The 22,196-nt window shown below is 31.1% G+C and overlaps 1 protein-coding gene across 1 annotated transcript; it reads right to left on the minus strand.

Annotated features, from left to right (window-relative positions):
• Positions 1–10,506: 10,506 nt before the first annotated feature.
• On the minus strand, positions 10,507–13,932 carry LOC111027639 (zinc finger MYM-type protein 1-like). The gene is made up of 7 exons (XM_022306043.1): positions 13,857–13,932; positions 13,468–13,545; positions 13,315–13,392; positions 13,162–13,239; positions 13,009–13,086; positions 12,856–12,933; positions 10,507–12,789 (listed from the first exon to the last, which is right to left on the minus strand). The coding sequence occupies exons 1-7, from the start codon at positions 13,930–13,932 to the stop codon at positions 10,559–10,561; spliced, it is 2,697 nt and encodes an 898-aa protein (XP_022161735.1). The 3' UTR covers positions 10,507–10,558.
• Between the last annotated feature and the right edge of the window lie 8,264 nt (positions 13,933–22,196).

The following is a 22,196-nucleotide window of genomic DNA, read 5'->3' on the forward strand; positions in this document are numbered from 1 at the left end:
ATTGTCACTCCGTTTATTAGGGGACGTCAGTGTTGCCGTTCCGTTTCTTCCACGGAGCCGCCGGTTCCATAGCGCGACCAATCGCGTAACTTCGGCCGAGCCGTCGCCGAATTATCTCGCTTTTTTTACCGGTCATCACGTCTTATTGATATCATAGACATATTAACTAATGGACCGCGCATTCCACCCCCCCTGCCTATGGATTCTTCACTCATCATAGTATGAGAGAGACAGCAATACATCTTGGAAAAAATCATGGAATAATATATTACACAAATTTATATTCCATGATCGTTATCTTAATATATTATAATCTATGATTACGGTATTATTTTATTTAACTGATGTTTGATTTTCATATTTTATTGTGAATTGTGTATTTTGTCGTTAAATTTAATTTTAAGTCATAGACATATTACGTTACCACTGATGAAATAGTAAATACTAAATACTGTAGTCTGTAGTCGAAACTGTTGCAAATATGGTTAACAGTTGTTGTATTAAGACCTGCCCAACTATTGCTGGTCAAGGGTTAAAACTACACAAGTAAAAACAACTATGTTATTTTTTTAAATTACCATGTCTTTTAATATTATTATTTATTGATGGAAAGGTTTCCTAAAGATCTTGATATTCAATCAAAATGGTTGGAGTTTATTCAGTCAATTGACAATTTTTTTGAATTGAAGCCTTCACATTTAGTTTGTGAAAGTCACTTTTGTGAAAATGATTATACAATACCGATTACCAGTATGAATAATCAGAAAAAACTAAAAAAGAATGCAGTCCCTAATATTATCGGTATAATGTGTATAAGTAAGTTCAAATATAGAATTATAATAATTATTTATCAATGTTAATTGTATACTTTCAATATTATAAACTAATACAATCACAACACTGAGGGCCAGTTGTACAGTCTTCGATTAAAGTTAAGTGGAATTTAATCGCTAGAATTTGCCCTGTTAAATATATGTTATCAGCTGATTAAGCGTAATCAAAGTTTAACTGTACAACTTGCCATTATATAGGTTCTCGGCGCTCATTAATGTTTGAAAATATGGATACAATAAATGATGAAATGGAAGTAGAAGTTGAGCCATTATCTTCAGAAATTAGTTTGAACACAGTGTGTAATAATGAATTGGAAGACAAAGTGGTGCCATTACCGTTAGTTGAAGATATTAGTGTGGACACAAAGATTAATGATGAATTTGATGATGAAACTATTGTAGTTTCTAAACCATAGACAACGCCTCCTTCGCAATTTACCCATTTTTCTCAAAGGTATTTTCACAGTACAGTTATATAAAAACTAAGATCTACCATATTTAAACTATTCATAGGTATCAAAAAAAAAATTATTTATCTTATATATTTTAGGAAACGGAAAGTATATGTTGGAGACTTTGAATCCCCTAGTGACATAGAAACTCCCAATAGCCGCTTGAAGTATTGGCATGCTTCACAGTCTGTCATCTTAGAACAGAAAAAGAAGCTTAAAAAATTGACAAAAGATAATGAACACCTGCGCAACAAAATAAAAAACTTATCAAGCCTTGTTGAACACCTGAATGAAGAAAAAAAACTTATTTCAGAAAACTGTTACACTGTTTTAAAGGTAATCAAAAAGTTATGATCAAAATGCTCAATTTTTTCAAAAATCATGTTTTTGAATTTAAAATACAAAAAATTTAAGATTTTAGAATTTTTTTTTTAGAAATGTTTGTATTTATATGCTCAACAATTTGGTGGTATCAGAATTTTCCTCCCGTACTTAATTTGTATGTTCTATATCATTTTTGAAAAAATTAAGCATTTTGAAGTTTTTTGACCATAACTTCCAAAATAAGTTTGACCGGCTTTTTTTTAAAGTACCATCAAATTAGGCATTCGAAAAGACACATTTTGAAAAAAAATTAAAAAATAAAGCTTGGGAGTTAAACTGCATTCGTTCCAATACTTAAACTTATATAATATAGGTAATATATAATAAATAATATTCAAAAATTAAAAATAATATTGTTTTGTTTTATATTACAATGTGAAACAACATATTATGTTAATAGTTCTTTTAAAAGATTACTGATTAGGTACATTTATTAACTTTACTATTTGCTTAATAATAATTTATTTTATTTGATGTATCGATCATTGGAAATATTTTTATTTTATAAACTTTTAAATATTGTATCTACTTATATTAAGTAAGAATTGTAAAATATTATTAGGAAACGTATATTTTTTTCGGGGATATATTATAATATATAATATAAAGGTATTAAGCAAAAAATAGTATTGATAATGTTTGAAAATTATAATATTAATATTAAAAAATAATGTATAATTAAATACTTAAGTTAATAAATAATTGATTAATGATTTTGTTTGTATGATGTTTTTACATATTTAAGTGTACATATTATATGGTGGTGTGAGGTCAATGCCCCCACGGTTGATTATAAATACTAGTATTAAATATATATATACTATATTAATACTATATTATTATACATCAATGATAGTAATAATACTTTTAAAATACTATTATAAAAATGTGGTATTTAAATTTTGTTAAAGATACTATTATTTTCAATTTTTTGTTAGCAATGATTTATGTTGTTGATCATTTTTATAGGAAAGTATACCACCTCTTCAAAATGAAATCATTATGAAACATTTACATATGTCAACAGGAAATAGTATATCACCAGAATTAAGAACATTTAGGCTAACTTTACATTTTTATACTCCAGCTGCATACAGCTATGTTAGAGAGATTTTTAATAAAACCTTACCTCATCCAAGTACTATCAGAAAATGGTATTCTACTATTGACGGGTCTCCTGGGTTTAGTGTTGAATGTTTGAATGCTGTAAAACTTAAGGTTGAAGAAATGGGAGAAAAAAATAAAAAACTTTTTTGCGGTTTGATCATGGATGAAATGTCTATTAGAGAAGATATTCATTTTAACGGTCATCGCCTTCAAGGGTACATTAATTTTGGACAAGACAAAGTAGATTCTGATAGCCTTCCATTGGCCAGAGAAGCTTTAGTATTTTTATTAGTGGCCTTGAATTCTAATTGGAAAATTCCAGTAGGATACTTCTTAATGAATGGTACAACTGCAGTAGAAAAATCAAATTTAGTCACCACATGTCTTCAAAATTTGAACGATACTGGTGATATTATTAAATCATTAACATTTGATGGGGCTGCTTCAAATATATCCATGGTAAAAATATTAGGTGCCAATTTACCAACCAAAACATCATTTAAACATCCAAATACCCAGGAAGACGTACACATATTTTTAGATGCAGCTCACATGTTGAAATTGGTTAGAAACACCCTTGGTGATTGGCGAATACTATACGACCAAAATGGGAAATCAATTGAATGGGATTATTTCAAAAAATTAGTAGATTTGCAAGAAGAAGGTGGCTTACATTTAGCAACTAAACTTAGACGACGACATATTTGGTACTTTAAAGAAAAAATGAAAGTAAGTTTAGCAGCACAAACATTCAGTGCCAGTGTTGCAGATGCTTTAACATTGTGTAAAAATGAATGTTTTGATGGGTTTCAAAATAGTGATTCTACAATAGAATTTTGTAGGAAAATAAATGACATTTTCGATTTTCTTAATACACGTAATTTTTTGGGGCAGTTACAATATAAACGACCATTGTATGCAAATCTTGAAGAACACATAAATACATTTGTTAAAAATTCTATTTTGTATTTAGAAAGCTTAAAAGGGCAGAATAATATAACAATTTTAGAATCTCAAAGAAAAACCGGCTTTATTGGATTAATTACATGTTTAATTAGTGTAAAACAATTATTTTTAGATGTAGTAAAGTCTGGACAGTTAGATTTCATTTTAACTTACAAATTGTCTCAAGATCACATTGAAATATTATTCTCTTCAATAAGGTCCAGAGGAGGGTTTAATAATAATCCTTCAGCTGCGCAGTTTGAAGCCGCATACAAAAGGTTACTAGTACACACCAATTTGACAGTCTCAAAGGGAGCAAATTGTTCACCCCAGGACGCAACTAGCATTCTAAGTGTCACTAGTACCAAAAAAAAAACAGAGGAAAATTTTTTAGATATTTTATGTGTAGAAGAAATGCCAAACTTAATAGATGATGAAAATTTGCAAGAAATACCTCATTTTAAAACCTTTGCTATTGAGCATATATCCGGTTTTATTGTGAAAAAAATATTATGTGTATTAAAATGTGATGTATGTGCAGCAGAATTAACGGATAAACATAGCAGAAACAAATTAATTGATAATAAAAATCGTGGTGGCTTAACTAAGCCATCAATTGACGTTGTTAATTTATGTGAAATTGCAGAAAAAAATTTTATTTTATGGATAAAACAGGCCATCAAAAATCAAAAAAATGTTATTCAATTTTTAATCATAAAAAGTATGTCGAGTATAAATATTAACCTATACTTTATAAATTTAAACAAACACATTTATTCCCAATCACCAATTAATAACCATTTATTACAAATAATTAAATTAATATTAAAATATTATAACACTATTAGGTTACATCACTATAATAAGGAATTGGTTGGATCAAAAATGAGGATCCGATCAAAATTGACAAAACTTATAACTTTCAAAAATCAATAAGGAACTTGTTAACATGTAATTTTTTTTTTGTAAGTTTTGTAATTTGTTTTTAATACTTGTATTTTGTAAATAAATAATAATAAATTAAATGTAAAATGTAAATACTAAATATTATATAATGAATAATGATAAGTAATCAAATATAACAATTTACATTTGGAAAAATAAAAATTTTTTTTTTTCCATGCACTTCCAACTTATATTTCTATCTCTTTTGCTTGATGTTCACCCCAGACTTCTCTCTCTATGAGCGGTCCATTAGTTAATATGTCTATGGTTGTACCTAAGCCCATGAGAAAGGGCATAGTCGTCGGCGCGCACGATTATGGTGGTCATTTCGCACTAGATCAAACGGTGGCAAGGATCACGCAAGATTTTTGGTTTTCCGGAATGAAACGGTACGTTAAACTACATATTCAAATGTGTCTGGATTGTTTGACACATAAACGGCCGGCTGGTAAGTGCTATGTACTGACGTCCCGCCATATACGCATATAATTAAAGGCTAGATAGCGAGAGGGACATAATATGAGATTATTTACATAATTCAATATATATATAATATATTTAATTATTTAATATAAATTATTCACATTGGGAAGTTGTCGACCTCAGAGATGCGTAGTTCTGCGAATTCGATAAAAAGAGTTATAACGCGAAACAGCTACAAGAATGTCAAATATAACAATATCGAATCCCCCAACCGACACGACCGGGCAACCGTTTCCTGGAAACCCACGCACTCGTGCAATTAGTAAACGGGGTCAGCGCTATCTCATCACTAGGAGAAGAGTGAAGAGTAGGCCTATAAAACAGGGACCCATCCACCCGATATTCAGACGTGATTTACCAGAGCCAGTACGAGCACCTTCACGCCAGTCGACTCTCTGACAAATTTCAGTGTAAAAAAAATAATCAATCAGTTTTACATGAAAAAATAAAGTCTATGTTCATAATATTCTACAATTGACTTGGAATTATTTACACCCTGTCATCTCTTGTCTTATACACCACGATCTGTGGGCTGGATCACTACATAAGAAACCAGGATTTCTACACCCGATACCCGTCGGAAAACGACCGTTCGAGATCGTACATGTTGATAATTTGGGACCTTTTGAGACAAGTACCGTGGGTAACAGATACTTGCTGGTACTGGTCGACAATTCGACGAAGTATATTCAGCTATACCCATGCCGATCCACGGATACCGGAGGCGTGGTGAAGCGGCTGATAAAGTTTTGTGATGCACGAGGGATTCCCCGCCGAATAGTGAGTGATCGGGGCACCTATTTCACCAGTAGATCGTTCGAACAGTTCTGTCGACAGCGAGGGATTAGCCACACTCTCAATTCGACCCGTCACCCTTAGGCGAATGGACAAGTTGAGAGAGCGAATCGGACCGTACTTCCATTGCTCAGTATGATTACCGACGAGCAACGGCATTGGGACGTTCGCGTACCCGAATTAGAACGGCATCTTAATTCAGCGGTGAGCAAGGTCAGTGACAAATCTCCTTACGAGTTGCTTCACGGTTACAGTCCACGGTATCATGACGGCGTTTTATTCCACCATAGTCGAACCCGCGACGTCTGGACTGACCCGTGTGTGCTACAGGATCAGGCACGACAATCCATCGAAACAGGTCAGATGAAAATGAAAAAGTGGTACGACCAGCGTCATCACCAGGCGACGACGTACGAAGTCGGAGAGGTCGTGGTGATGCTGCGACAACCGCGGCCGGATCAGAACTCTAAGTTACAGGCGAAGTACCGCGAACGACCTTTGCAAGTCATCGAAGTGTTGCCCGGCGACACATACAGAGTGGCGGAAGTAGCCACCGACGGTCGGGAGGTGTATGCTACTACGGCCCACGTCTCGCAGCTCAAGTCGTGGAAGATTTTACGCGAGGTCGATGAGGAGGTTAACCAATCCGAAGGGGTAAGTGTTGTTGACGAAGTTCAACCCGAGGTCGTAGACACCGGCAACGACACAGTGAGCGGGGCCAGGCCAAGTCGGACCAGGAAACGTCCGGTGTGGCACGAGGATTATCGGTTGGATATGTCGTAAAATTGTATTATTCAGTCGTATTATTTGTTTTATTCACATATGCAGTAGTGTTCCCATAGGGTATACTACATATACGCCGTATACTCTCAAGCTTTTTCTAAAATATCATGGTTATACTACGTATACCCTCAAACAAACCATACAAAATGAAAAAATACGTAATTTTTTTTTAAAACTTAAAAATATAGTATGTTTTTCTTATCCAACGTTCAATAACGACAGTAACAATAGTCACGGGCAGTTGAACAATACGTCGACAAAATAATCGTTATCGGTGGTATTTCCCATAATCGTCGTCGTCGTCGTCGTCGTCGNATTAAAATATTATAACACTATTAGGTTACATCACTATAATAAGGAATTGGTTGGATCAAAAATGAGGATCCGATCAAAATTGACAAAACTTATAACTTTCAAAAATCAATAAGGAACTTGTTAACATGTAATTTTTTTTTTGTAAGTTTTGTAATTTGTTTTTAATACTTGTATTTTGTAAATAAATAATAATAAATTAAATGTAAAATGTAAATACTAAATATTATATAATGAATAATGATAAGTAATCAAATATAACAATTTACATTTGGAAAAATAAAAATTTTTTTTTTTTCTATGCACTTCCAACTTATATTTCTATCTCTTTTGCTTGACGTTCACCCCAGACTTCTCTCTCTATGAGCGGTCCATTAGTTAATATGTCTATGATTGATATCGTTGTTGTATTATCAAAAAATTTTACGTTTTTTGAACTCCGTTATTCGACTTATCTTATCTTTTTTTCATCGCCCTCACTGCTTCATCTGTAAAATGTATTCTTTTTAAAACCCGCTGGTGTGCGGTTCGTACGCTTCGAAAAAGCGTTCACAAAGCGATCGTCTTTGTAGACCGGAGCCGTTCGTTACAACATGGATTTAACAAACCATTTTTTCTCTCAAATTAAATATCGTATTATCGTATATTGTATTGTACATGATATCGGTTTGTCCTTGGTAGCCAAACCTTTAATCATACAAATATGTTTGAACTCATGTCGATGGTGGATCCTACAGAAACGTTTGTCGACGACTTTCGAATACTTACTATATTACAATACCTTTTATGCAATATTCGAGGACTAAATAGTTACTGAATAACAGGATTATATATTTAAAATTCAGCACACAAATTGTGCAACTAGGAGTAATGCTATAAACTATGATAACATATATTAATGAGTTAACTCTTAACTAGTATCATGAGTAGCCTATATTGGTGGGTTGTGATATATTAAACTCAATTATAAAATATGTAACAAAATGTAACAAAATGTCAGAATGTGTTGCTACAAATGCTGTATTAAATATTAGTGCTGATAGTTAAGTTAGCTACTATGAGTATCCTCTATTGGTGGTTAAAATAGTATTAAACACTAATGATTCTGCAACTGTGTAATGTGATATAGGTTGTTCATCGATGGTTTTATGAATATTATTTATTTAATAGACTATAGAGCACACAAATTGTGTTAGCATTATGAGAATTAAAATGCACTGCAATTTTTTTTTACATAAAATTCATATTATAATATATATAATATGTACAATAAGTTCAACCAAAGTGTATTATTTAATGAAAACACAATTCTGTGGTTTGATTTAAATACGTATATTTAAACCTACATACAGGGATGGGCAAGATACTCAAAAATCAGTATCGCTATACTAGATACTTGAATTTGGAGTATCGAGATCATAGATACTCGATACTTACATTTTAAATATTTAGATACTCGATGCATTTGAAAAAATTAGTCATAGCCTACGACGCATAGGATTTTTTTAAATTTTAATCATACACCATTAGATAGGTAGGTTGTGAATCTAGAAAAATGCATTTAACTTTAAATTTCCAAATAATATTAGTTAAGTATAAATATATTATAATAAGTCAACCATTAAATTAAATAAATAAATAATAATAAAATAAAATTATAGATATCATATCGAATAGTATATTACACAACAATAAACGTTAAATAAATTTAACTTTAAAATTTCAAATATTAATTAAGTACAATAGCATAAATATGTTATGATAAGTCAATTATTGTTAAATTACATTAATAAATAAAACAAAAATATAAATTGGTAACATATCATATTCTTATTTCCTTTTAAAAATACTTATTTTTCAAAAGTATTGTCGGATAATTTATTTTATTTATTCCTGGTAGGATTATGATAAAATTATTTTGTGAAATACTCGATACATTGTCTAAAAATGTATCGCAATACCAGATACTCAATACTTCATATAATTGTATCAAGATACAAGATACAATTGTATCGAAGATACTACCCAACTCTGCCTACACAATAATAATAAATAAAAGACTATAGTAATATGTCAAACTCAATAATGAAAGACTATTTAACTGACTATTAATGCTTGATTGAATTTTATAATTTATATACTCTACATTTAATGAGTAACATTCAATTGAATATTGCTAATATAATATTTATGTACCTTTATCTTAATTATATAGCTATGTACATGCATATAATATATTAAAGAAAGAAACTTTATTTAATACAGATCACTTAATATTATGGTATACTATGCATAATGCAATAAAAAAACTAAAATAAATTTTAGTTTTTTTACAACAACAGAAATTGCAATGTATTCTCATTCAATAGCATGATATTGATATCTGTTTTGTTACCTACCTATGCAATAATAGCAATGGTCAGATCATACAAATTTAATCGGTTAAACAATGTTTAATGCAGTATTCTGGTATTTCTTGTCACTAAATACAAACTGCATAAATGCTCAAATGTTTGAACAAGCTTTCATCTAAATAGGTTGTCCCATAGGTGAAGCCGTGAATTAGGCATGTTACGAATGGTAGGTGAGAATGATTCCGGTGCAGACGATGGCTGTTAGACGCAGTAGGGATGATCTATGCTTAAACACGGCCACCCTGATTTTTTCGATTTTTTTTACGTAATTTTTCTAAGTTTTAATGATTATTTTTTTGTCATCGGAATTATTACTGTAAATATAATTTTCGTGGTGTGAACATTATGAAATTATTAATACAAAAATGTGTGAGTTATTTATATAGTATATACTACCATCTGTCCGTATGATTAAGATCTCTGTTTTATCATGCCAAATACAATTACCTATATGCGTTCTTTACTTAATGTACATTGTGCGTGTACAATGTTGGTATATACTACCTACCGAACTACCGAAGTAATCCTATTTCACTTATAGCTGCTAAAAGGCGGGGCCACAATCCACCACAGGTGGATTGCCTTCCTCGTTAGCTGTAGTGTATTGTCTACGATCTAACGAAGTCGGATTGCTTAAATAGGTGGCTAATTTGAATGTTAATCGATTTTCACATGGGGTTCACTATAGTTTCCTCATAGGCGTGCGCAGACTTCAACTTCCGGTCGAGCCTGGATACAATTAGTGCCCCAATACTTATACTGTGCCCCTAATTTTTTTCTAACACTCCTTCATAGTAGATTCTGTTGTAAAATAAAAACAATGTAGTATTTATATCTATACATAGAAATATAGAATCAAGTATTTTATTGCTAATTTTTGGACATATATTTTAAGAGTACATATTTTACAAAGTAAAACTTTGAATTCTTTAACATCAAATGATATAAATACAATTAATAGTTATGTATAAAAAGAACAAAACACATTACCCAACATGTTAAAAAAAAGCTTGGTTTAATAAACAAAAATTCTTTATAGGTACTAAATTAATACATAAAGCATATATAATGTATACATGTGTAATTATGTATAATTTAAAAACAATTATAAATGAATTCTCCTATTTCCCATCATTTTGAATTCGTAAATCACCATGTCAATGTTAATACTAGATGTTAATTCTGATTCAGTAAACATTAATAATAAACTATTAAGTCGGTCTTGTTGCATAGTACTCCTTAATTTATTTTTTACTATTGTTAGTTTTGAAAATACCCGTTCGCAGGAACAACTTGTAACTGGTATTATACTGAATAATTTCAGTACGGTGAAAAATCCATTAAATGATTTTATGTAATTATTTGTTTTCATAAAATCAAGCCATGCATGAATAGATTCATTATTAGTATTAGTATCTGGTTTACCATCAGTAGCTGGTAAATATTTTAATAGTTGTATCTCAGATTGTAATTTCTCTACCGGGACATTTGCAAAATTTGATAATATTGAAATCATTACAGGCGTAGTGTCTAGACGAATCATACTTGCTACAGCTTGAACTAATTGCACAATTTCTTGGTTAAACCTCGAGTTGATGCCAGAAATGAGTTCATCTAACAATTGGTTGTACACAGTTATTTTAAGTTCATTTTTTTTTGTTTTAAAAACAAATTGATTATTTGATGTTTTGTCTATTCGAGTTGACACTTTTCTATTTATTACTTCTGGTACTTGTACACCATTTTTATGACAAAGTTCTACTGACTGTTGATAAATATTTCTAAACTCTTCATCACTATTCCTCATAGCCATCAAGTTTTGTACTAAAGACTGTACACTGTTTACTGCTAGTACAAGATCCATGTTTGGCGACTGTAATAAAGAACTTGTCTTTAATATTATATTTAATATAGGATTCAATAAATACAGCCCAAAAATAAAGTCAAAACTTTTTAATTGATACTTCAAACCCATTCCTTTTGCACACATTTCTGGAACACTACTACTTTCACAAATTTCTTCTATGGCTAAAAGCAAAACTTCATAGTTATTAAGCACTGATTTGACTGCTTCTGCTCGACACGCCCAGCGAGTAATAGAACACGACTTTAATGTAAGTAACTTAATTCCTACATCTTTGGATATTTTTTCTAAAATTGCATGCCTCATTGCACTACTTTCAATAAAATTGTAGGTAAATTGTATAGTTCCAAAAAAATTGAATACTAATTTATTTCTTTTGGAATTTTTTGATTTATCACATACTGAATAAACAAGTGCTAAGTTTAGACAGTGAGCATAACAGTGAATATATTTAATATTTGAATTTTGTTCTTTACATTTTGTCTGCACGCCTCCTATTTTACCAGCCATAGTTGAAGCACCATCAAAGCAAACTGATAAAACTGAATGCCAATCTTTTCCCATAAGTATCAATACATCATGAAGACAGTCAAAAATAGCCTGAGCTGTAACAGATTGCATTCGTTTCAATGTAATATAAGTTTCAACTGGTCTATTTTTTTTTTCATCAAAATATCGAAAAACAATTGACAATTGTTCAAAATGACCAACATCTGTAGTCTCATCAGCCATTATTGATATGAACGAATTTTGTAGGTTGTTTTTTATATTTCGTAAAATAACATTTTTAATTGATGTTATTAAATCATTCTGTATTCTGTTACTTGTGTACAAAGCATTTTTTGGAGCCTCTTGTAAATGGTCTTGAAGAACAACATCATATTTTGTCAGTAAGATTACTAATTCCTTAAAAAGTCCTTGATTGCAACTATCAGATTTTTCATCATGACCACGAAATGGCCTACCACTCTTTCCTAAACAAATTACAATATCAATGATACGATTCATAAATTCTCTGTTTTTCAAACGATCTTTTTCTTTTCTACTAATTTCTTCAAGACGATTCTTATCGAGCACACAGTCAATTGACTTCAAATTAATAAAATCAGTTAATGCTTTTGCACTGTTTAAGTGACATTTAGATGATTGATGTTTTTTGAATGCATCAATAGCTCGATACCACGCTTTAAAACCATTACTACTAAATGTTGATTCACTGTAGCTGCTATTTAATTCATTACCTTTAAAGCAGCGACAAGGGAAACAAAATGCCTTGTCAGAAGCATCACTATACTCTAACCAATCAAAAATATCATACCAGTTTTTCTGAAATGACCTTTTTTTAGAGTTTTGAAGTGACCGTGGATAAAGATCTAATATAGGCTTGTAACGTCCTTTCAAAATTCGATTTTGGAACTCTAAGCGATCTTTTGAAAATGGATTAACCGGATCATATACATTCACCATATTAACTTAAAACAAAAAAAATATAGTTAATAAATATATAATATAATTAATAAGCTACTAAAAATACATACCATCATCACTATATAGTTCCTTATTTTCACTTTGTTTTGAACTGTTTAATATAGAATCTGTTGTATTTTCTGCACTAGCTGTCGACAGAAACATTAAAACCATAACAAAATTAAAATTTGTTAAATTGATTGTCTTATAATAAAAATACATACTATCATCACTATGTAGTTCCTTATTTTCACTTTTCTTTGAACTTTCGAATATGGAATCTGTTGTATTATCTGCACTAGCTGTTACAGAAACATTAAAACCATATAAAAAATTTAAGTTTATTAAATTTATTGTTTTATAATAAAAATACATACCATCATCACTATGTAGTTCCTTATTTTCAATTTTCTTTGTGCTGTCAGATATAGAATCTGTTGTATTTTCTGCACTAGCTGTTGACAGAAACATTAAAACCATAACAAAATTAAAATTTGTTAAATTGATTGTCTTATAATAAAAATACATACTATCATCACTATGTAGTTCCTTATTTTCACTTTTCTTTGAACTTTCGAATATGGAATCTGTTGTATTATCTGCACTAGCTGTTACAGAAACATTAAAACCATATAAAAAATTTAAGTTTATTAAATTTATTGTTTTATAATAAAAATACATACCATCATCACTATGTAGTTCCTTATTTTCAATTTTCTTTGTGCTGTCAGATATAGAATCTGTTATATTTTCTGCACTAGCTGTTGACAGAAACAGAGTTATTGAGTTATTATTATTATTATAAAAAAAATTTGTATATTATAATTTAAACTAATGTGTCAAAAAACTGAGGGGCAGTTGCCCGTAGTGCCCTCCCCCCCAAGATTACGCCTGTTCTATTATTTAAAATAACTCATTACATTAATTAAATTTTTCTGAGGTCTGAGTCTATCTAGACTCTTGATAAATTATTTATTTCTTACATTAATAACTATTAAGAAATTTATTAGGTACTTACAACTTTGAAAATTGGATGTGCTTGATGAAAAATAATTTTTTATTGAACATTTACTTTTAATTTTTAATAGTTCTGCTTCTTTACAGGCTTTACGTTTTCTCTTTTCACAACCACTTCGTTGACTTGACATGTTAAAGTTCTTTGTTGAATACAATTTACATAACACCCGATGTATTAACAAGAATAATATTAAATATAATAAGGTCTGATACTCTGATCATATTATTTCGCGGCACTATAGTATAAAAATATTAAAACGGTAAACACGGACACACGGTACACTGAACAGAAAAGTGACAAATCACAAATGACAACAGTAAACAGACCGATTAGATTATTGAGGGGACCGTTTATGGTGTTTCATTGAAACTTGAAAGCGAATAATTATAAACGCATGGGTTTTTCCGTGGACAGTGTGTAGGTATGCGACATGCGTCCACGAGAGCTTGCTGGTGCAGGTCCGCATTCCGCTTATCTTAAAACGATTTAGGTACCTCGTATAATGTATATTAGAAAATAATCATTTATTATAGTCATAGTACCCACATAATATTTCGTACAGAATAAACGTGATCTAATGATAGCTAGGTAAACACAAAATATATTTTAAATTATATTTCACAATCATGAAAAATAAAATTTTAATGATTTCCACGGGCATATTAAAATATATATAGACATTTTACTATGCCCCAAAAAAGTTCCGGTCGAGCCGGGGCACGCCCGGCTCGCCCCGTGCGCACGCCTATGAGTTTCCTATACACCATACAATTTTGATTTGTATTGAACTATTTATAGGCATATTACATTTTCGATTATTATTTGTTTTTTTTAAACTAAAGTCGATAAAAAAATTTTCGCTCTGTCAAAAAATTTGAAAACGTAATAGGTACAGGGTTCCTTGTAAGCTGTTGTTAATGGAAATTAAAAAAAGTTGAGCGTAAATCCACAATAATTTTTTATGAGCCTTTAAACTTAGAATTTTGACAAAATTCGTAAAAATCACGAAAATTAGCAAATTATATTTCGTAAGAAATTCATGACAATTTTTCTATTTATATCTAAGATTTAAAAATTGAATACAAGATTCCTTACAAGTTTGTTAAGTTTTTTTTTACCTTTATCAAAAAAGTGTCTCCCGGAAAGTCAAATTAAATTTTTATGAGCGTTTGAAGTTGAAAGTTTTACAACATTAGCTCGATTTCTTTTGTAGCAATTTTCTTATTTTGTTGTAGGTAATTCAAAAACAAATCACTCTACACACTTGAAATTTACACCAAATGTTTATGTCATCAGTCCATATACTTGATAAAAATATTTCGAATAGTTTTAAGCTGTTGACAGACATTTTCATTTTTTCATTTTCTTTTCTATAAATGTCAATTAAATTTTATTAGTTGGGTCAAGAATCATGAAAATCTAATACAAGACACTTGATAACTTGTGACAAGAGTAGTTGAAAAATACATAGGGATGATTTTTTTATAAGCATTCAAAGTCAAATGTTGACAATATTTATTAAATTGAAAATGATTTTGTAGTTTAATTAAAAAATGTATACAATTTTTAATTTTTATAGCTAAGGATTGAAAATTCAAAAAAAAGGTTCTACTTAAGCAGTTTTTTCCGTAAATAAAAAATCTAAAAAATATATGAATACAGTTATTTTTTACAGACAGTTAAGTTCAAATTTAAGATTGCATATTATGACACAAAGAATAACGTTTATCATTTTGTTGTAGGTAATTCGGTTCCAAAACAGCCCAATTGTGCATAATTATATTTAATTTTTTTCCAGCATCACTGATAATTTAAAAATAATATTAATTGAACTTACCGGCTACCATATTAATAATAAGTAATAACAATAAAAATAATCCTAGACTGACACACCGTCTCGGCTCAGAATCGTTTTTCGTGTACTATATGGTATGGCATCATTGAATTCAAATTTAATACTATCCATTACAGCGACCTCCCCTTCTCACTTTTTTTTAAGTTAAGAGAAATCTTGCATAACATTTTCAAATCTTAGATTTTAAAAGAAAAATTTTCATGAATTTCTTACTCAAAATAATTTGCAAATTGTCGTGAATTTTACGGCTCCGTAGAAAAGATTTGATAAAAAAATTAAAACTAAATTTTAAAACATCAGTTTTTTTTATACTTGTAAATAAAAACAATGTAATTTTAGGTTATAAAAACGTGATTAAGAACTTTAGGCCCCACTATTGGAATTCTTATTTTTTAATGCATTATATGATCTTCGAAAAAATGAACCGTGGCTAATTGTTCGTGTAAATAACCCGTGTGCACTAAGTACCAACTAATTCAAATCTATGTGTTTTGATCATTTGGGCAGTCGAACAGCACGCGGGTCAACCGCGACATTTCGCCGTCGATTTTTCAACCGCGGCAGTTTCCACAGCTGAACTGCGTAATGTGTGAACGCGTATCAGGCGGTTGCATTAAAATCAAACAATTTGAATTTGTTCGGCGGTTCAACCGCTGGGGCTCTTATTATTATTTACCACGACGTTATAAACAATTATATCGTTATTATTTTATTCACAACCATAATTTTTGTAAGTTAATTTCATTTGGTTACTTTGTAAAGTTATAAAAATTAGTGATAATAATTGTTTAATTTTGACAGTTTCGTATACGCTTATAACTTACATAAAATCAAAATATTATAAAATACTAAATAGCCAACGTAGCAGCACTGCAGGTGCATTTTAATTTAAAGTTCGGTAATAGGTCACATATTATTTTACTCTTAAAAAAAATTGAAATACGTCTACAGTAAATTTGCATGATTGTCTGAAGTGACACTCTTGAAGGAATTCATCATAATCCCAAAAATTCGCAAACTATTCTCAGTTTGAAATTTATATACAATTTTTTTTTCATAACTTACATTAGAAAATTGTATTAAAGGTTCACTACAATTTTACAGTTTTTCTAACTTTAACGAAGAAAAAATTTTTAAATAAAATAAAATACAAATAAATGAAATAATAAATTAATAAATTAATAAATAATAATAAATTGAATATAAAAAGGTAATAATAACCATACATGATAAAAAGTTTCAAAATATTTTCAAAACTATTGAGCTATTTATAGCCATGCATTTTTTCTAATTTTATAAAATTGTTTTTTAATTATTATCGATGATAAATCTTTTACTCTACAAAAAAGCTTTGAATTCAAGGTTCGTTAAAAGTTGTATTGAAAGCAGTTCATAAATATTAATTTTATAAGAACGATAATTTTTCATGGGCATTTAAAATTAAAATGTTGACAAAATTCGTTGAAACTTGATCAATGCACAGAGTTGAACCCACTTGTCTACCTTTTTATAATTTACTTTACACATACAATTTAAAAAACACCAACCAATTTTCAGTTTATGATTTATAATACCTATGATTTTTTGAGATGCCCCGCCTCCTTGAGACCACCAAAATCAAGTAGGTACTTTACTTATTATTAATGTCTTAAATTTATAAGATACAGACAATAATTTTAGCTCATGAGTAATAGTTATTGGAAACAAGATAATAAATAGAGAACAAACATTTTCAAAATAGAGTTTACTAGGTAAATGCCAATAAAAAGGAACTTCTAAAATAAAAAGTTAAAAAAAATAATAATAATAAATACATATTTGTATGTATAATATTATACGTTTGTAACTTATGAACAGTTACGTTTTCCGGACTCCATCTGCTTGGAAAACCTTTTTTCCGGTACTTTGTTCTTTTTTGTTCTTTTCAACTATCAACGACAACAATGATGGACTAAGTGCAACCGGGTGGGCCCGTGGCGGGCGAGGCTGCTAACCAATCTCATCATCATCTCAAGACATCCATCGGTCGTCGTTGTAACGTATAACTCTCCCTTGGTCTCCCGTATTACAAATGTAGTTGTCACCGTTTTGTTTTCTTTCTTTCTACTCCCACATTCTTCTTTCCTAAATATAACTAAAACATGTTTCAAGGTTTTTTTTGTACGTACGTAAAATCAATGACAAAGTAAGATGTATGATGTATGTAATATTTGGATTCTGTGGTGCCACGTTCTCTTGCAAATTGATTGCATATGTAAAATATAAAACACATAATTAACTTAAACTCAATCTCATTATTTAGTTACTATTTCTGAAAGTGTCACCTCTATCCTCTTATTCATACGGTTATTATTTTATTAGTTTTCACTAACTAAATTGTTTAACGCCTAAAATCTCCACCGACCTGACCTTAGGCTTAGGACCAACACTCGGTGAGACCTATAGGTCATGAATTAAGTGTTCCTCTTATTTCATGGGTGGAAGTAAGTCGCTATAAAAAAGACTGTAACCTCACAGAGGATATCAAAAATCAGAGTTCTAATGGATTCAGACATTAATCTCGTTTACAATTTTGTTCATAATATTATGTGTTTTTAGTATACCTCCCCGAAATTAACTCGGATAATCGAGGTTAAACTGTATTACAATTCAATAGGTAATAGGTAATCATTATTCTAGAAAAGCACAAAATATGTTTTATAAGAAAACCCGAAACCGCATAATATATATCAGCCAACTGGTACTGCACTACTGCGACTTCGTTAGCAACACGAATAATATGATTATCGACCACGACAGCATAAAAAATAATGAATAATGATATTTTTATTTATTCACTACCGCCATCATTTCTGTTTGTTAATATGATTTAGATAAGTTGTATGTTCTGCGCCGATATAGCTCCTACAACTCGGCGGTTGGCTATACCGACTTGCGATGTATAGGACGTGCGTTTACCCCAAAAATGAGAACAAGACTAGTTTAATTTTATGATTACATATATTTCATATATTATTTATTCAAATAAGTTGGGCGCCCAAGGTTATGTATACAACTAAATGATCTGAAATGATCGCGCAATAAATTCAATAAGAGACACTTTTAAATACACAAATATGACCTGGCTGTACCATCCGTGCAGCGTGACTGCACAGTGCACAACCACTCCACTCCACAAAAAACAGAACGTACCGGTACCGAGCTCGACCGTATTTGCGAACGGCGACGGCCAGCGGCGATAAGTAGGGGACGGAGGATGCTCTAGAGTCTAGAGCTTCGACGCCGGCAGCGCGGCGAGACGAGCCGGTTTTGAGCTTGAGCGGCGCAGCGCGACAACTGTTCCGTGTTCGAACATTGTAAGTTAATTATGAAAATTAGAGAAAATAACTGTCCAATTTTAATTGCATGTACTTACACATTACTACTGTTACCGCCGCAACATAGTAATACGCCTACATAATAATATCGGTCACGGAGGAGTAGCTGGTCACACACACACACACACGATGATTGTATTGTTTATTTTTGTTTTAATTATTATTGTATTTTCAATGTTGTCTTGTGAGTTGTGAGTTATAATATAATTTGTATATAGCGCGCGATCGCACTCGAAGCTTTGCGATTACAATTTACACGGCCGCCGTGATCCAGAATAGTTCGCTCTACAGTGTCAGCCAAGAATCTACGCCGGACGCAAATCGCCGGTCTTTTTACTATTGTTTTAATTGTTATGGTGTAAATTGCCATTTTTTTAATATTGAATTATTCGTCGTGGAGCAAATCGCCATTAATTATATTATACATTATTATAACGTGGGCGCGAATCGCCACGAATCATTATATTATACTTTTGTTTTTTTTTTTTTGTATTGTGTTATACATATTTTTTATTTTATTACTGTTCAAGCGCTAATCGCCAATTATTATAATATTGTTTCGTGTGTGTTATATTTATTATTATTATAATAGCATAGGGACATGACCAGTTGGCCCGTCTGCGCTCCACAAATTGTGAGTTATTTTTATTATTATTATTATTTATATTATTACATTTACCTGTTACCTATTTCAGTTGTCGGCCAAAAGGGCCATATACTTTATTATCATACTTATTTATACGAGAAACAGCTCTAATAGCTGCCCTTAGCAAAATTATCATTTATTCTAGTTGGCCATAAAGGCAGTGCCTTCTATATTAATATTACCTATCATTTTTCCCGTCGGGCTAGAAGGCTGTGAATTATTTATACATTTTGTATACCATTATTGTGTTGTTGTGATTTATTGTATTATTTATTATTTATTATTATTCAAACGTGAATTATACAGCAACTCAGTTTTTACCAGCAAGCGTGTTACCATTTTTTAATATATTATGTTTAATTGTATACACACTCATACATATATACACATTAGACAATAGATACAAATACACATAACTACACAACATACACTCGACAGTATTTGCCCGGCGACCCCGACCACTACTGTCCGAGCTATCACAACACTACACACCCAGCTAGTCCTCCACATATTTAAGACCTAGGACCTAGGTGTAAATAAATTTGGTATCCAAATATATTATTATTATATGCTCCCGGTCCGCACAGCTACATAGATGTAAAAAAATTAATATTATTGATATAACTACGTGAACTTACATGGTACCTGTTCAAAAAAAGTCTGAAATTTTAAACTTTGAAAAAAAATAAGTTAAAGAAAATTGTGCCCAGGGGGTATTATTGGTACTAACTGTGTAGATGTAAACGTTCATCATATTTTTATATATTTCTGTAATATATTTTATATTTGAAAATCATACATTATAATACATAATATAAATATTATAATTACTTAAAATTGAATGTTGGTAAAATTCCTTATACAGTATATATTATATTGTGTATATATTATATAGGTATATATTTAATACATTTTAGATTACAAAACCTATATATTATCAGTGCTGGGTAGTAACGTAATTACAAATTACTATAACGCAATTACTTTTTAAGTAACGCAGTAGTAATTGCATTACATTTTACTCAAAGTACCTAACGCAATTGTAATGCAATTACTTTTTAAAAGTAATTTCTATGAAGTAAGGCACTAAAGCAAGGGTCACCAAATGGCGGCCTGCGGGCCGCATCCGGCCCGCGAATGCATTTTAACCGGCCTGCAGACTGAGAGGAAAATCCAATAATTTAATACGTACTTATTATAAAGCGCGACTGTTGTAATAATAAATGTTGCAGGTAATTTCTTATCTTGTGGAGGAGGAGAAGAGCAGGTGACCCCCACTGCATGCACTGTGGTGAGCCGGACGACACTGTGGAGCACACCTTGTTTAATTGCCCGTTCTGGGCAGAAGACAGACGGGAGATGGAGCAATGCATCGGCCGGCCACTACAACCTAATGATGTGCCGGATATCATCCTGGGACCGAAACAGGAGCTCCTCCCAGATGATGCATCCAGGAGGCGGCGTATCGAGGCGATGGCGGAGGGTCTGAGGTTGGCATTTGGCAGAATGGTGGAGGCGATTCTCGGGCGGAAGGAGGATGCAGAGCGGGTTAGGCAGGCGCGTTTTTTATTTGTGGACCGAAGGCCGAATTACTAGGGTGGTTAGAGGCCCCCATGTATGTATACTTTTTTGCTTGTTTGTGATGTTGTTTGGTGAATAACCGATACGGGTTCGGGTGGCAGTATTGTGCTAAACAGTTCCCCCCCGTTCCCGGTTTCAAAAGGAAAAAAAAAAAAAAAAAAAAAGGAAGGTAATTTCTTATCTTTGTACATTATTACTGCATTATTAGGTTTTTTCGGCTGCAACAAATATTATACTAGCCGCGAAGCATAACTTATCTTATCTGTTTTATTATTTATTTGAAATTGCATTACGACAAGTCGACAACTCATTTAATATACGTACAACACGTTAGTCCGTCAGTTATCGGTGAGATGGTGGTGTCCGCTGCGACGTAATTTTTGTTCGTCCGTTCCGTTTTGTTTATTAATTTTCGTAATTAAATAATATATTATTCTTTGTTTTAATTTGACTATGGATAGAAAAAGAAGAAAAGTAGAAAATGAAAATAGACAGTTTTGTCCTGAATGGATGGACTTATATTGTTTTATTTTACCAGATAGAGTAGGTTCCTTACCTGTTTCAGTGACTAAAGCGTTATTTTCCACGTTATTTATTAAAATAATAATTTTAAAAGTATTACAAAAACAAGCCGAGAAGATATCTAGAATCAATTTTATTTATTTTTGATTCCATCGATTAATAATAGTTAACAATATTATTAAACATTCCAGGAATTAATGTTATTACTTCATTAGCAGGCAGAAAGGAATTCGGCTTAAAACTAAAATCGAATTAAAATGAATTATGATTTACTACTACACTTCCTGTCCGCCTATATGGCTATATACCTATGTATACATTTAAACTGACATACCTACCTAGTACCTACATCGATGTTAAATGTTAATATCTTACTAGACTGCAGTCACCATTTACAATTAATAAGTATTATT

This window comes from Myzus persicae, unplaced genomic scaffold (assembly GCF_001856785.1).
Source record: "Myzus persicae strain clone G006 unplaced genomic scaffold, MPER_G0061.0, whole genome shotgun sequence".
Classification (NCBI taxonomy): Eukaryota; Metazoa; Arthropoda; class Insecta; order Hemiptera; family Aphididae; genus Myzus; species Myzus persicae.